This window comes from Tachypleus tridentatus, chromosome 13 (assembly GCF_004210375.1).
Source record: "Tachypleus tridentatus isolate NWPU-2018 chromosome 13, ASM421037v1, whole genome shotgun sequence".
Classification (NCBI taxonomy): Eukaryota; Metazoa; Arthropoda; class Merostomata; order Xiphosura; family Limulidae; genus Tachypleus; species Tachypleus tridentatus.
Window position 1 is genome coordinate 25,348,192 of NC_134837.1, and position 17,305 is coordinate 25,365,496.

The 17,305-nt window shown below is 33.0% G+C and overlaps 2 protein-coding genes across 2 annotated transcripts; one reads left to right on the top strand and one right to left on the bottom strand.

Annotated features, from left to right (window-relative positions):
• Positions 1-369: 369 nt before the first annotated feature.
• Positions 370-2,918, bottom strand: LOC143238766 (uncharacterized). Its single transcript, XM_076479291.1, has 3 exons — positions 2,834-2,918; positions 1,988-2,230; positions 370-641 (listed from the first exon to the last, which is right to left on the bottom strand). Coding segments are annotated over exons 1-3 (402 nt in total). The 5' UTR covers positions 2,835-2,918; the 3' UTR covers positions 370-483.
• A 2,320-nt stretch (positions 2,919-5,238) lies between these two features.
• LOC143236090 (uncharacterized) lies at positions 5,239-7,376 on the top strand. The gene is made up of 3 exons (XM_076474357.1): positions 5,239-5,334; positions 6,310-6,429; positions 6,891-7,376. Exons 1-3 carry the CDS (start codon positions 5,239-5,241, stop codon positions 7,194-7,196), a joined length of 522 nt encoding a protein of 173 aa, XP_076330472.1. The 3' UTR covers positions 7,197-7,376.
• The last annotated feature ends 9,929 nt before the right edge of the window (positions 7,377-17,305 follow it).

Consider the following 17,305-nt stretch of genomic DNA (forward strand, 5'->3'; position numbering starts at 1 on the left):
ATTCAAAATAACTGAAATCAGTTATATGTTTTCAAGATATGCGTCACTTTAATATTATATTTTGTAATGACTTGTTGTTAAAAATAAGGTATAATTATATATATTATGTGAGTGATTAATTTAACAATTTCTTTTTATTTATAATGATAGTCTGAAGTTTGATGTTAGGGTGTTCTAATAATTGATTTTTTAAAGATATACAACATATCTTTAGTGTTATAAACATGGGCTAAAAGTGACATCTCTACTGCATGTTATTACTAAATAAATAATTTTTCAGGCGAGAAAATTTAATTATACTAAATATATAGAGTTGGGTAATACGATATAGTGAAATATAACTTTGTTTTTAAGGAACAAAACACAGACTGAAGAACAATAAAAAATACTTTTTTTACGAACGTCTTACACAATGCTTCCAGCATTCTTAAAGCTTAATTTTCGGTAAACATATATTTCGGATCCTCAATTCTATGCATCTCGTCAGTTGGAATCTGCGGGCTTTTTCCTCAAAATTACGTCACCACCAAGAGGATAGTTAGGAAAAGGCTGAGGATATCCGCCACCAGGTAACGTGCCAACGGTACCTCCAACACCGACTCCAATACCACCAGGACCATAATAGTTCGGATAACCAGGTTCTACGTTTACAAAATTGCAAATAACACTGTTTTAATATATTTTTTATAGACACTTGCTGTTAAACATCCTTTCGTTCAATCAGTTTCATAGAAAACCTTCATAAGACACTTTCAAGTTAGACACATGTATGAAATTTTAAAAGTGTAATTAAATAACTTTCTTTGTATCTTGTTAACTTATTACCCAGTCTGCGAGTCAGCGAGGTATGTTTTGTTGGTTGATTTCCAGACAGTTTTCCTTTTCTCTCTCTACGTTTTTTTTTTTAATTCAAAATTTTGTCTAGTAATTAAAATTGTGTGATATCTGAATCCTTAACTAGCCAGTTTCCTGGTCTATTTCTGTTTGTCTTATAACATACGAGAGTGTGAAATACATGTAAAAAATTCCAACAAAACACGATATTTGTCTAAAATGTTGGAAAGTGCAAGGTTTGGTCACTGAACTCTATAAACCGTTTTCTCCACAGTGTTCGTGAATGGTTTCTTCAGATATAGCTGAGGAAGGTTCTACGAAGATTGTTCACTGCTGTAGGAGAACACATACTTGTATTATTTTGTACAAGGTGAACACATTACACTACCTCCTAACTAACGGATATTTGTAGTGTATTGAGAGATGAGGTATTTCAACAGCAAAATGTGATTATTAGGGTTTATCACATCGATCCATTTGTAACAGACCAATTTTTCGGTTCAACATGGAAATGTAAAACCTCCTTTGTATAACACGTTCGCTATCATTGACTGGTACACTTGGTTTTAAAATAAGTACAGAAAATTGTAAATGAAATATTTTCCTGATTAACAAATAACAATTTAGAATTGCTATACACCTAATATTTCTCATAAAAATCTCTGAGATTGTAAATATTTTTCTTTCGCATGTTTCTTGTTTTGTTCATTTGTGTAAAAACTAAAGTTTCAAATAAACTACTGTAACTCATGTTTCAGTCCAGCTGATTCGTTCTTGTTCTTAAAGAAATATATTACCGGCATGACTTGAAAAAAACAAAATACATTTATCTAGAATGGTACGTTTACTAAGATCTTGGTACAAGTCCAAAATGTAAAAATATAGAAAGAGTGTGAAAACATCATCTACAACCTAAATAATTTCAGTAGTAAATATGTTGTTTTTATCTAAAACATGTAGGATCTTATGCAAAGTAAGAAGTAAAACCGAACTATAAATATTTGTTGTTCACTTTAAATCACCTCTACTTAAAATAGAATAACAGTAAACTTATCATAAAAGTTACTCATTTGAGCCAAAACATCTTTTTTAATTATATCACCTAAAAGATAACAATAAATGACTAATTTCTCAAAGAAAAACCAATACATACGGCTTAAGCCGCCGGAGCTGCCTGGATATCCGCCTTGTCCTGGGGCACCTGATCCTGGAAAGGTTTGGTCAGTAGGTACACGAATTCGACAACACTGGACGTACCCATTGTTACAGCATACTCGACGTTGTTGCAGGTTCAGGCTTCCACAGTAGTTACAGTGTTGTAACTGGGCATGACTGATCACCACAAGAACGAACAAAATGAAAGAGCAAAGTACTACCTTCATTGTTGACAGTTTCACTGAAAACAAATTATATTAACTGAAAGCTTCAGTATTACATAAAACAAACATAAAATGTGTTATTGTTAACTAAAATAAAATATTTTCTGAATAAAAATCCCAATAATTAGTATTTGCATTTGCCATTTCTCTTCACAACGGTTTATCCACATCATCTTGAAAACTAATCCGCATTTTCGGAATTCGACAAGTTCAGCCGTGTGTACTGTATTTTCATCTTGTCATGTTATATTCATCTACCAAACATGAATAATAATTAAAACATTAAAAGCATGGTAGTAAATATACATGTTTCACTTAGAGACTGACTACTAGCTTGTAAAAATCAAATGATTTTTTTGTCGTCATGTCTCATATGTTCTTTAAATATTATTATTTTACAATATGTTTAAAAGCTCAAAATTGGTCTTAATATTTCTACATATTAGAAAGTATCAAAAGTAAAACATTCAATTCCATATTTCGTTCATAATGTCTGAATAGTTTAAGCTTTTGGTACATTTGTCGATTAAAACGCGTACTTTCAGGTTCCTCTCCTACGTGAACTGAAATGTGGTTTTAGAATAAGAGAAATGTACCGGTATAGAGAAACGTATACTTACTACAGTTTTGAACTGGACGATGAAGGATGTAAAACTTAGTCTGACCGCTAATCTCACGTCTTATATATGATTCTCGAAGGTCACTTTACCTTCAGTGTAGTTCTTGTGACACTTTGTTTACACAAGGTCACGCTATTACTAAATATAGTAAACACTGGTAAACTACGTAAATAACATACAAATATAATTAGATGCGGAAAGACACCTTAATCATTGCTTTCTAATGATTAAAGTTTTATAGAAATTGTTGATATCTTCCTTATGTGTATGTACGAACTCAATAAATGAGTTATTTGTAGATGCATCTTCTGATGTAGTATATGTTGAAAAGAAAATGGTATTTGACAGGGTGTTTAACTATATGAGATTGTTGTAGATACCTTGAATAATTAATTTCTTTTAATTCTCATGTTGCTCTTAGTATTTTGAGTTAAACTTCTAACATTCCCCAAGTGTTGATTATTTCGCAATTAAAATTATGTGCTTAAGACTTGTCTAATGTTTAGAAACAACGTTGGTATCATACTAATGAAACATATATTTAAATATATAGGACTTTGCAATTGTAGATCAACATCTCCGATTTCATGAAAAAAGTCGACATACTGCAAGGTGTACAAAATAAAACAATATTCCACTCTCCGGCCTCTTTGTTCATTTGTTTTTTGAATTTTGCGAAATGCTACAAGAGGGCTATTGTGCTAGCCGACCCTAATTTAGTAGTGTAAGACGAGAAGGAAGGCAATTAGTCATTACTACCCACCGCCAACTTTTCGGCTACCAACGTCACTTTGACCGTAACATTATAACGCCAGCACGGTTGGAAGGGCGAGCATATTTGGTACGATGGAAATTCAAACCCGCAACCCTGATGTAGCTTTGCTATAAGGAAAACACATACACACACTTATCCCTGTATGTAATTTATATTTCAAGTTATCAGTGTCCCGTAAGCATTCTATTATATGTTGAAAATACAATACTTGTGTGAGAGAACATTTCAATACAAAGATAAGAATTCGTCAAGTCCAGTGCTTTATTTCAGGAAATCAATTTGGAATATATTAAATAACATAAAGAGGAAACAACGATTGTGTAATGTGAGTTAAGGAAAGTCTAGTCGTAAGGAAAGTAAAACATGATACATACCACATATCTGGTTTTAAGTATCGTTAGATATGTGAAAGAGTGTGTTTAATATAACGTATACATCAATAATATTTTGCTTGACGAGGTTTTGTTTGTATGTGTAAGATGACGGGGTATTGAATAGTTTTTTTGGTTTTTTCTCTGCACCCCATGGAATGTGGAAGGCAACGAAAGTGATTATAATTGCTTTCATCTATCTGAAAGCATAATTCTAACTTAGGTGAAGAGTGTGCAGTGTATATTACACCGCTACAAATCAAGCTTGATTGTTTAGGGGATATGGAAACGTTTTGTTTAAACAGTGGCGGCGCCAAGGGTGGGCTTGGAGGGGCTTGAACCCCCGAAATGAGCCAAGCCCCCTCAACCCCCAATATTGTTACCTACATATATTCATAAAATATGAAAAACACAATCGTCGTTTTTGCTTAACAATGAACATTAAAGAGACATAAATCTGTAGAACTCAACGTCTTCATTAAGACGGAAGTATGTGTCATGCGTCCCATAGCAACGTACTGATGCACTGAAACTCATGCACTGTATTGCCGCTCCCTGTGTAATGCCATGCTATCTTGAGCTTTGACGAAGATTAGACAACAACGTTGAACCCGTGAACTGGCACATAGAGTTTAAGCGACTGTCAGACAAAAGATGGGCCTGCTAAAATGCTGCTTGTCTGGCTGTAAAAAGAACCCTCCCTGCCATTGTGACAACCCTAAAGCGTCTTCTGGAGGGGGATAATGTCCACAGAGCCACTGAATCAAAGGGCCTGTGCATCCTACTAGATTAGCAGTTCGTAACCAGTCTAGTAGTCATAGAAAAACTACTGCTGATGACAAAACAGCTATCAGACCACCTCCAGTCACTTGACCTGCAGCTGGCCTCTGCAGAGGACCTATTACAATCTGTCATCTTTGGTCTCTCTCTCAGAAATGAGAATTGAAGTAGCATGGAGAGACTTGGAAGAGTCTGCTGAGGATATATGTAAGAAGGTGGGAATATGCACTGAGATAGTGTGTCAAGGTGGACAGCGATCTGCTCCCAGACACCTGGACGAATTCATAATCACATCTAGTACTGGCCAAAGAGATGAACCAGCACCAGATGCCTGGAGACACACCTTCTATGCCATCATAGACAGGATGCTCAACTAGCTGAATAGAAGATTCTCATCTGATGCCTGCAGTGTTCTGATGGGTGCAACTACATTAAACCCCAAACACTCCACATTTCTGGACAAGCAAACACTCTTAGTAATGGCAGTAAACTATGATGTGGCAGAGGATGACCTTGCAGTGGAGGTCCACCAGTTGAACCAGCTAATTGCTAGGAAGAAAGACAAGCGGCAGGAAGTATCCACACCATTGGAGCTTGCAACCATTCTGGAGCATACAAGGATGTCTTCATGGATCTCCACAAACTTGCATGCATCGCTGTGACCCTGTCTGTCACTTCAGCTGCTTGTGAGAGATGTTTCTCGTGTCTGAAGCTTCTCAAGACATACTTGCGCAACAGCTGTAGAAACAACCGCACTAGCAACCATGCTGTCATATCAGTAAACTCCAGGAGGACAAAACAACTCGATATTGATACTGTTATAGACACATTTGCTGCCAATCACCAGAACAGGCGCATTGTTTTGAAGTAATATTGACTATAAACACAACATGCTGAAAGATACTTAGCCTGATAGTGACCTTACTTTTCCTCAGAGTGTGTTAACTTCACATGAGATAATTCGTTTCTGCTATATAAACTATGTCTTTATGTAATATTTCTTTTGATTTGTAGCTTTACTCTTAATGGTATATTAAATGTTCAATCTAAGCTAATCTTGATTTTCTTTATTATTATGTGTTACTTTGGGTGGAATTTAAGTGAGCTTCCTCTCTTACATATACGCATATTTTCATAAACAGATTATTTCTAGTTTGTAATAATGAATTATCAATCAGAGTATCAGTTTCCAATGAAAACTGCATTGAAAACGGAGTTCAAAATAGCACAACTTTCTGAAATGTTTCTTGGTATTAACGTTATTATAACTTACCATCTATACTTCATATTGATGGCATTTTGGGAAGCCTCTTCACAGTTTACCTCAGTTCCCCCCCCCACAACGAAAATATCCTGGAGCCCCCACTGTTTATAAAAATAGGGAACAAATATAAATTTAGTTACTCAGGTTTACTGTGAAATAAGTATTTACACGGCCTTCAACCTTATGTTTATTTGTTTGATATCGGAGCTGCCCTTCAGAAAAGAAAAATATACTAGTCAGGTAAAGTTATTTTAAGAAAATCAATCATATCGTGACCTTCCTTAAGTTAAACTCAATCATGTCTCTTCCAGATGAGTGGAAAACAACAACAGTATATAAACTCCAAGTAAAAGAGATTTTAGAAAGCAGAAAGATTTTTATGTTAAATATTTTCTGTAGTATTTCGGTAAGATCTCAAATCATGTATTAATAATTTGTATTATGTTGATTATTTTGCGTTTCTTATTACCTTACGTTCTAAATTTTTTCCATTCTACACCTAAGAGAATGAAATAATGTTTTTATTATAATATATCAATTTAATAAGACATACTAATGAGACTTGTTGGTTTAGTATATACATACTTGATGTATCAAATATTTCTGTTTTTAATTCCGTAGACTCTGATGTAATTGATCATTTAACCTAACATAAAAAGATAAATACTTGAACCGTATAAACCTGCTATTTTTGTGATCGCTGTTGTTTTCGTTATTGGTCACTGTGTACTGTGACAAATTACTATTATTTTTTTAAGGCTAAACATAACATCTTCTGTTTAAGTAATTTAAAGTCAACTTTGCGTGCTAATGATTTTTTATGTGAACACTTTTATTGTTATCTATAAATTATCTTTTGTATTTCAGGTTAGAAGCGAAAAGATGAAGTTCATATTCTGTCTAACCTTGTTGCTCGCTAGCGCCGTCTACATTCTAGCTCAAACCAACTGTCAGGAATGTGGAACAGGTAGAATGAATTCCCAACAGAGACTTGCTTGCTGTAACTTAGGAATCAATGAAGAACAGTGCTGTTCGTATTTTGCTTTACCCAACATACCTGGTGGAGGACCTTATACAGGACATGGTGTTTATGGACCTAAGCCTTACATTCCTGGCAATCCATCTAATGCTGGAGGGTTCTATCCTCCCTACCAACCGTATGGAGGTCGGTAAAAACCCTGGTATGTCTAACGAGCCCATACACCGTTTGAGTGGATTTCTTATTAGAAGTATTAAACATCAGTATTTGAGAAATATTTCAGCAGAGATATGTCAAAATCATTTTAAGTGTTCGATTTCACTAAAGAATGTTTTGGTTTCCTTTTCAATAGAAGTAAAACATAGAGTGTAAGTTTTCCAAAGTATTGTATAGACCACACCAATAAAACATTAATTTGATAACATTTATTAATTGGACTTTTAGTCTTATTACACATAACTAACTTGCGTAATGAATATAGATGTATAAGATAAAAACAATCTGATTTTCTTTTCAGCTTGACAGCCCTTTTAGGAAACGACACATTTTATTTTAAAAGAAGCGTCGAGTTAGGAATATTACAGATTGTCTGAAAGAAACACTCAAAATGTACACTGTACTGCGTTACGGACAAATCTGCAATTAATTATATTACGTATACTGGGTATTAAAATTTCAAAAGTCCAGAAAGAATTTACCAACAAGATGAATACACACAATTATCTTTCTTAACACAACTACATTTTAATATACAAACAACAATACAATTTATAATAACAGTTTTTACTAACAGTTGTTACAAATGATGGCTTATATACAAGTTTTAGAAACATAGAAAATATACTGAGTGTTCTATCTGATATAGAACTAAATATTTAGTCAATGGTCCACTTTCACGTTAAGCGAATGAATTGTGAGTTGATATTGTTGCAACTCGGCTTAGCTAAATCTGTCTTTTCTTGACTGTTCTCACACCAGGTACCCCAGTGACACAGTGATATGTCTGCAGACTCACAACGCTAGAAACTGGGTTACAACACCTGTGGTGAGAAGAGGGTAGATAATCCATTGTGTGGATTTGTACTTAATTCTAAAAAAAAAAATCACAGGAGGTACTAGCTGCCTTCTTCCAGCAAATATATTAAACACCTTCACAGATATAATACCGTTCGAAATAATTCACTGAACTTAAACAATTTATAAGGTTCGAAATCTACAAACGTTTGTGGTACTTTTTTCTGCGTGTTTTTCTCAATGATGGGTCTGAACTCGCCTCAAATAGGTAAAGATTCGTAAACATTATGCTGTGGATCCCAGTCACATGGGAATGAGCCATCGAACACTATTGTATGACCAGTTTGCTTCTTCTGACAATCGTTGTTGCCTGAAATACGTCTGCTTTTCAAATAACATTAAGAAAACAGCTAGATCATCGTATCAATAAATAATACCTAAAGCTCATAGTATTTTCTTCTAACTCATTTTCTATTAAAGTCAAAGTAATTGGAAAGAATTCATCTATGAATAGTTTGACTACGTCATATATGATTTCGGCCAAGTTTGGATTAAAAAGTGTACGTATTTCTCGATATGCTTTCTCTGTGTCTAAACCGAAAGGTGAGATAGTATGTTCAAAATTAGTGTGAGGTTGCTTTTAGTAAAGATCGGGCACAAACATAACACAATTTTATGAAATTTTATGTTTTCTATTCAATGTCAAATTCTCTAAACGATGCATGACTATGGAAGATTCCTATAATGATTTTCTTAAAATAACTTCACCTAACTTATATATGTTTCCTTTGTGAAGGGCAGCTCTGAGATCAAACAAATAAACATAAGGTTGAAGGCCGTGTAAATACTTATCTCATAGCAAACCTCAACAACAAAATTGATGTTTTTTTCCTATTTTTAACCAAAACGTTTCGATATTCCCTAAACAATCAAGCTTGATTTGTAGTGGTGTAATATATATAAAAATACACCCCTCATTCTTCAACTAAGTTCGAATTATGAGTTCAGATAGATGAAAGCAAATGTCATCACTTTCATTGTCTTCAACATTCCAAGGGGTGCAGCAGAGAAAAATAACCTTTTAAATATCCCGTCATCTCACATCTACAAACAACATCATTACAATCACACATTTATTGTTTCCTCTTTATGTAGTTAAAAATATTTAAAATTGGTTTTGTGGAATAAAGCACTAGACGTGACGAATCTCTGTTTCTCTATCGAAATGTTCTCTCATACAAGCGTGAAGACAACGGATTCAATTTTCAACATTTAAAAGAATGCTTACTGGATGATGATAATTGTAAATAGGGATTAGGTATAGTGGAGTATACAGGTAAGCTTTTTACAAATAGTTAAGCTCATATTATAACATGTAACTCCATTTTAGCCTTCTATATTTTAAACGTATAACTTTTCATTTCATAAAACTCAATTACTCTTGTGACAACATAAGAAATCTAAGTAATCTAACAGTTTCTTTTTTTAGCTAAATCATTGTGGTTTATATTATTATATTAATAAGTACTAGTAAAATGAGCTTGATCATTAATGGCTTGAACGATTAGAGGTGATATTAAAGTATAATTTAAACAATTTCAAAGTAATAACCTACTGGGGCTACCAAGGGTATTGTTAATGTCTAACAGATCCTTCTGAATTTTTAAAACTCTGTGATAAGTGTAGACTGCGGGTACTATTAAAACTCTTTGATAACTTTACACCAACAAGAGTAAGGACAACCAATGAAACTGGAGTTTATGATATAATACCCATACTGATTCTAGCAAGGATAAAGTTATATCGTGTACATGTAAATATTACATTAAAACGATTACGTGTTAACGGTTATACAATTGCTGTTACTTACGTTATCAAATAAACGTAAAAACTACCCCAAACAATGCAGAATGAAGCTTTTAACAATACGACCCAGGTTTACTTGCAATACTCACATCCATTATCGTTGTAAGATGGCGGAACAATATTAAGTGACAATAAATAATACATGGGCGATCCTCTTATGAACCATTTCTGTGGTTCATCCCAACATGTATTGCAGTAATGTATTGTCTACTACAAGTAAGTTTGTTTGTTTGTTTTGAATTTCGCGCAAAGCTACACGAGGGCCTTCCGAGCTAGCCATCCCTAATTTCGCAGTGTAAGACTAGAGGGAAAGCAGTTAGTCATCACCATCCACCACTAACTCTTGGGCTTCTCTTTTACCAACGAACAGTGAGATTGACAGTACATTATAACGTCCCCACGGTTGAAAGAGCGAGCATGTTTGGTGTCACTACAAGTAAGATATTGTGTAATAATTTTTGGTCAGCTACGATTAGAAAGAGCGTTTGCAATAATTTTGACGCATTAACTCTTGTAGGACACTTGAAACTAATTTGAATACTTAAAACCAGAAAGACAATTTGTAATATCTTGACTGGACGCTGCTTAACAAACTGTCTACATTAATATTCACTATTAACTGTCACTGCTTCTAAGATCATATAAATTATTGGTGAGTTGTTAGTTACGAAAGAGTATTTGTAATCATCTCAGACTTTTAAACATTTATTAAAGGGAAACAAACAGCAGCTACCTACTACAACCAAACAATTTGTTCCGGTTTCTTCTGGTCACTACTTACAAAATTACGCAAATTATATTTAAGACTTTTGGCAACATACCACAAAGTACTGATATTTTGACAAGGATAGTAATTATTTTTTTCAGTAAATTAACAATAGAACAACAGTTGAAACAAGGGTTTAAATTTTTTTTTTTTTTCAAGCCTCATGGTTTATCAAATTATGTAAATTAAATCAGCTGTGTCGTTCAAAGTTGTAAAACCCAAGACGTTTAAATATATATATTAATTGATATGATACAAACGTTATCCATAAATATTAGGCAAGTTCTTGAGTATAATCTTAATTCCAAAATCACCGACACTTGGGGAATGTCAGAAGTTTAACTGAAAATACTAAGATCAACACAAGAATTAAAAGAAATTAATTATTCAAAGTATCTACAACAATCTTATATATTTAAACACTCTGTCAAATACCATTTTTGTTTCTACATATACTACATCAGAAGATGCATCTACAAATAACTCATTTATTGAATTCGTACATACACATAAGGAAGATATCAACATTTTCTATAAAACTTTAATCAATAGAAAGCAATTATTAACGTGTCTTTCCGCATCTAATTATATTTATATGTTATTTACGTAGTTTACCAGTGTTTACTTTATTTAGTAATAGCGTGACCTTGTGTAAACAAAGTGTCACAAGAACTACACTGAAGGTAAAGTGACCTTTGAGAATAACATATAAGGCATGAGATTAGCGGTCAGACTAAGTTTCACATCTTTCATCGTCCAGTTCAAAACTGTGGTAAGTATACGTTTCTCTATACCGGTATATTTCTCTTATTCTAAAACCACATTTTAGTTCACATAGGAGAGGAACCTAAAAGTACGTGTTTTAATCAACAAATGTACCAAAAGCTTAAACTATTCAGACATTATAATTGAAATATGGAATCGTATGTTTTACTTTTGATACTTTTTAATATGTAGAAATATTAAGACCAATTTTGAGCTTTTAAACATGTTGTAAAATAATAATATGTAAAGAACATAAGAAACAATACGACAAAAAGTCATTTGATTTTTACAAGCTATTAGTCAGTCTCTATGTGAAACTTGTATATTTACTGTCTTGCTTTATTATTGTAGTCTACAAATTTACAACGCTAAAATCAGAGGTTGGATTCTCCTCGGTGGACTCAGCAGATAGTCTAATGTGGATTTACTATATAAAAACAAACATACGTTATTAATGTTTGGTAGATGAAAATAACATGACAAAAGCAAAATACACTACACATGACTGAACTTGTCGAATTTCGAAAATGTGGATTAATTTTCAAGATGATGTGGACAAACCGTTGTGAAGAGAAATGGCAAATGCAAATACTAATTATTGGGATTTCTATTCAGAAAATATTTTATTTTAGTTAACAATAACACATTTTATGTTTGTTTCATGTAATACTGAAGCTTTCTGTTAATATAATTTTTTTTCAGTGAAACTGTCAACAATAAAGGTAGTACTTTGCTCTTTCATTTTGTTCGTTCTTGTGGTGATCAGTCATGCCCAGTTACAACACTGTAACTACTGTGGAAGCCTGAACCTGCAACAACGTCGAGTGTGCTGTAACTATGGGTACACCCAGTGTTGTCGAATTCGTGTACCTACTGACCAAACCTTTCCAGGATCAGGTGCGCCAGGACAAGGCGGATATCCTGGCAGCTCCGGCGGCTTAAACCGTATGTATTGGTTTTTCTTTGAGAAATTAGTAATTTATTGTTATCTTTTAGGTGATATAATTAAAAAAGATGTTTTGGCTCAAATGAGTAACTTTTATGATAAGTTTACTGTTATTCTATTTCAAGTAGAGGTGATTTAAAGTGTATGTCATGTGAACAACAAATATTCATAGTTCGGTTTTACTTCTTACTTTGCATAAGATCCTACATGTTTTAGATAAAAACAACATATTTACTACTGAAATTATTTAGGTTGTAGATGATGTTTTCACACTCTTTCTATATTTTTACATTTTGGACTTGTAACAAGATGTTAGTAAATCTACCATTCTAGATGAATGTATTTTGTTTTTTCAAGTAATGCCAGTAATATATTTCTTTAAGAACAAGAACGAATCAGCTGGACTGAAACATGAGTTACAGTAGTTTATTTGAAACTTTAGTTTTTACACTTATGATCGATAATTCACAAATGAACAAAACAAGAAACATGCGAAAGAAAAATATTTACAATCTCAGAGATTTTTATGACAAATATTAGGTGTATAGCAACTATAAATTGTTATTTGTTAATCAAGAAAATATTTCATTTACAATTTTTTGTACTTATTTTAAAACCAAGTGTACCAGTCAATGATAGCGAACATGTTATACAAAGGAGGTTTTACATTTCCATGTTGAACCGAAAAATTGGTCTGTTACAAATGGATCGATGTGATGAACCCTAATAATCACATTTTACTGTTGAAATACCTCATCTCTCAATACACTACAAATATCCGTTAGTTAGGAGGTAGTGTAATGTGTTCACCTTGTACAAAACAATACAAGTATGTGTTCTCTTACAGTAGTGAACAATCTTCGTAGAACCTTCCTCAGCTATATCTGAAGAAACCATTCACGAACACTGTGGAGAAAACGGTTTATAGAGTTCAGTGACCAAACCTTGCACTTTCCAACATTTTAGACAAATATCGTGTTTTGTTGGATTTTTTTACATGTATTTCACACTCTCGTATGTTATAAGACAAACAGAAATAGACCAGGAAACTGGCTAGTTAAGGATTCAGATATCACACAATTTTAATTACTAGACAAAATTTTGAATTAAAAAAAAAACGTAGAGAGAGAAAAGGAAAACTGTCTGGAAATCAACCAACAGAACATACCTCGCTGACTCGCAGACTGGGTAATAAGTTAACAAGATACAAAGAGAGTTATTTATTTAAACTTTTAAAATTTCATACATATGTCTACCTTGAAAGTGTCTTATGAAGGTTTTCTATGAAACTGATTGAACGAAAGGATGTTTAACAGCAAGTGTCTATAAAAAATATATTAACACAGTGTTATTTGCAATTTTGTGAACGTAGAACCTGGTTTTCCGAACTATTATGGTCCTGGTGGTATTGGAGTCGGTGTTGGAGGTACCTTACCTGGTGGTACTGGGGTCGGTGTTGGAGGTACCGTTGGCACGTTACCTGGTGGCGGATATCCTCAGCCTTTTCCTAACTTACCTCTTGGTGGTGACGTAATTTTGAGGAAAAAGCCCGCAACTTCCAACTGACGAGATGCATAATATTGAGAATCCGAGATATAAGTTTACCGAAAATTAAGCTTTGAGAATGCTGGAAGCATTGTGTAAAACGTTTGTAGAAAAAGTATTGTTTATTGTTCTTCAGGCTGTGTTTTGTTCCTTAAAAACAAAGTGATATTTCACTATATCGTGTTACCCAACTCTATATATTTAGTATAATTAAATTTTCTTGCCTGAAAAATTATTTATTTAGTAATAACATGCAGTAGAGATGTCACTTTTAGCCCATGTTTATAACACTAGTGATATGTTGTATATCTTTAAAAATTTAATTATTGGAACACCCTAACATCAAACTTCAGACTATCATTATAAATAAAAAGAAATTGTTAAATTAATCACTCACATAATATATATAATTATACCTTATTTTTAACAACAAGTCATTACAAAATATAATATTAAAGTGACGCATATCTTGAAAACATATAACTGATTTCAGTTATTTTGAATAGTCCACATTCAATCACAAATCCAGCCTGTCCTTAATCAAAATAACATACTGGTAACTATGCCAACTCAATGAGTTGAGACTTATTGTTTATCAATCAAAACTGCTCAATAAATATGTTTTTTTTTAAAAAACTATTGAACTCTGATATCATTTGACCCTAGGACCTTTCAACTTAATAGAGATAATTTTTTATACATTTAGAAAAATATTCTTAAATAATATTTTAATAGAAACATGATTAGTACCTGTTGGAACGATAAGGTTTCACAATCTTATAAATTTTATTGTGATGAATCTTACATTTACTTTTCTGAAATTATCTGTGTTTGCTCAGTACATGTATTTTAGATTATGCGAATTATTACTACTTACGTCGCATTTAAGCCAGCTACTAAAACAAGTTGGCACGGCATGGCCGGGTGGGTTTAAACGTTTGACTTCTAATCCGAAAGTCGCGAGTTCGGATACCCGTCACACCAAACGTGCTTGCCATTTCATTCGTGGGGGCGTTATAATGTGATGATAAATCCCTCTATTCGTTGGTAAAAGAGTCGCTCAAGAGTTGACGGTGAGTGGTAATGACTAGGTGCTTTCCTTCTAGTCTTACACTGCTAAATTAGGGACGGCTAGCGCAGATAGCCTTTGAGTAACTTTGCGCGAAATTGAAAACACAAACAAACAAACAATAACATGTTGCAACCAGACATTTTATTCTGTTATTCGTTGGTACAACTCATGTTTCATTTGATGTATAAACTAAATTATAATTGCATTGATAAAAAACAAAGTATTTAAGGAATATATACGCGAGTTACAAAAACGTACGGATGTAAAAATTGGATAAAAATCTTGCATTTTGTAAACATTAAGTTCATCTGAAAATTTTGCTATCTGTATGTAAAATAATATGGTTATATCTAGAAGCGGTAACGGATGGAATAATTATACATTTATTGTTTGAGTGAAGAAAATCTCAACAGTTTGATTAAATACCAACTTTATTAGTGTAATTACTAAACAGTTTGTCAAAAAGATCAAATTATCTGATACATTTGAAATTCGGTTATTGGGTCACTTTAAAATATGTAACATAGATAATGAAGTTTCTTTATAAGAATGAATAATTTCAACTGCCAAAAGATATCTACAGAAATTATAACTAATTATAAGAAGTATTAAATTTGTGTTTGAGAACTTTAATATCCATTCTATAAATCGCTGTGCACAAGAATAAGGAACACAAAATTGTGTGCAATGCTAGAGACAGCTTATTATGTGTTTCGATTAGCAAATGAGGTTTACATTGGTTCATGGTCTACTTGTGAGTGAGTATCTGTGCTTAAATCACAAATATTCTTATCTTACCTTGACATCAAGTTCACTCAAGGATGTGTGTTTTCTAACAGCAAAGCCACATTTGCCTATCTGCTGAGTCCACCGAGGGGACTAAACGATGTCATATGTCAAGTTTAAATTATCATAGACGCAGCAACAACAGCAATTTTATCGCGTAGATGGATGGAATGGTCACACAACTTCATAGTATGATATGTTATATGTATGTGGGTTCGTGTGTTTGTATCCATCAATAGATAGACGGATGAAAGGGACAGGTTATCAAACTTCTTATGTGAACCTAACAAGTGACCAAAATTGATACCCAATAAATTATCATAATTACTTCTACGCATGATTTCTGACCACTCCGTATGCTCATCCATTCAAGAGAACCTATAAAACTATTAAGAGTGTTTGAATGTACACTTATGACCTACCATAATAACTTTACTCTGGCTATTTTGCGGAACTCCAATGATATATAGAATTTGAATTTACCTCTCATCTGTTTTTCTCTTAAATTATTAATCCAATAAATAAAAGTGTATCAAAGTGTTTGATACATTTTCATTCCTTATTGAAAGAAATGTTTTCGTGTTCATGTATTTGTGAAGTAGGTGCTTTAGAAATCCATATGGACGTGAGACTTAGTTGCACATGACCTGTTCTTTAGGAGCTTTTGTCGGGAGATACTATTCGATATTATCGAATGTTCAACAATGTTCAAAAACCTGTTAACGTTTTCGGAAAACAAATAAAACTGAATAATGACAAAAATAACAGACGTGAAGTAAATTTAACTTGTATCTACAATTCCCAAGAAACTCATTGCAAAAACGAGATTAATGCTGTGAATCTTGAAAAGTATATTTGTGATTGGAGTTTTGTGAGCTATTCTTGTTCGAAATTCCAGTAACTCTATGATCAAACACTTTTGTTATTTTAATCGTATTGCTATCTAAAGTAATTGCCAAAGGGCATTGTTTCTGTGTATCTTCACTTTCCATTCATATCTTGTATCTTTTCCAAGTAATTATAATTACAATCGTTTCATTTCATCCACTTTGGCATGACTGAAGTATTTATTCAGGAATACCAACTAATTAGGGTCAACAACACGGGGTCAGAGATTTACGTATTATAATTGTGAATAAGTAACATGGATTTAGTTGAAACTACGGCCATTATGAAAACACATTCAAATAAGCTTCACAAACTAAATCTAAAGTTTTCTAGTTTACACTATAATTTTAATTACTTATTTCATATAATAAATAAGGAAATATTGAATAATTGTCTGAGAAACGTTATTCAACTCACTTAGGTTTGTCCCACACACAAATGTGCTATCACAACGAAACGAAAATTAACGGATAATGGTGAGTTATTCAGACAGAAACCACTGAAGTTATTGTTAAGAAAAGCAAAAATGTGTTATATAACATAATCCGTCTGAAATTTGAATTTAATTAGAGCACAAATAACAATAATAATGGTGAACAATTAATTATGTGTGTTTGTTAATAATGGGTCTGAACGCACCTGGAACAGATAAAGA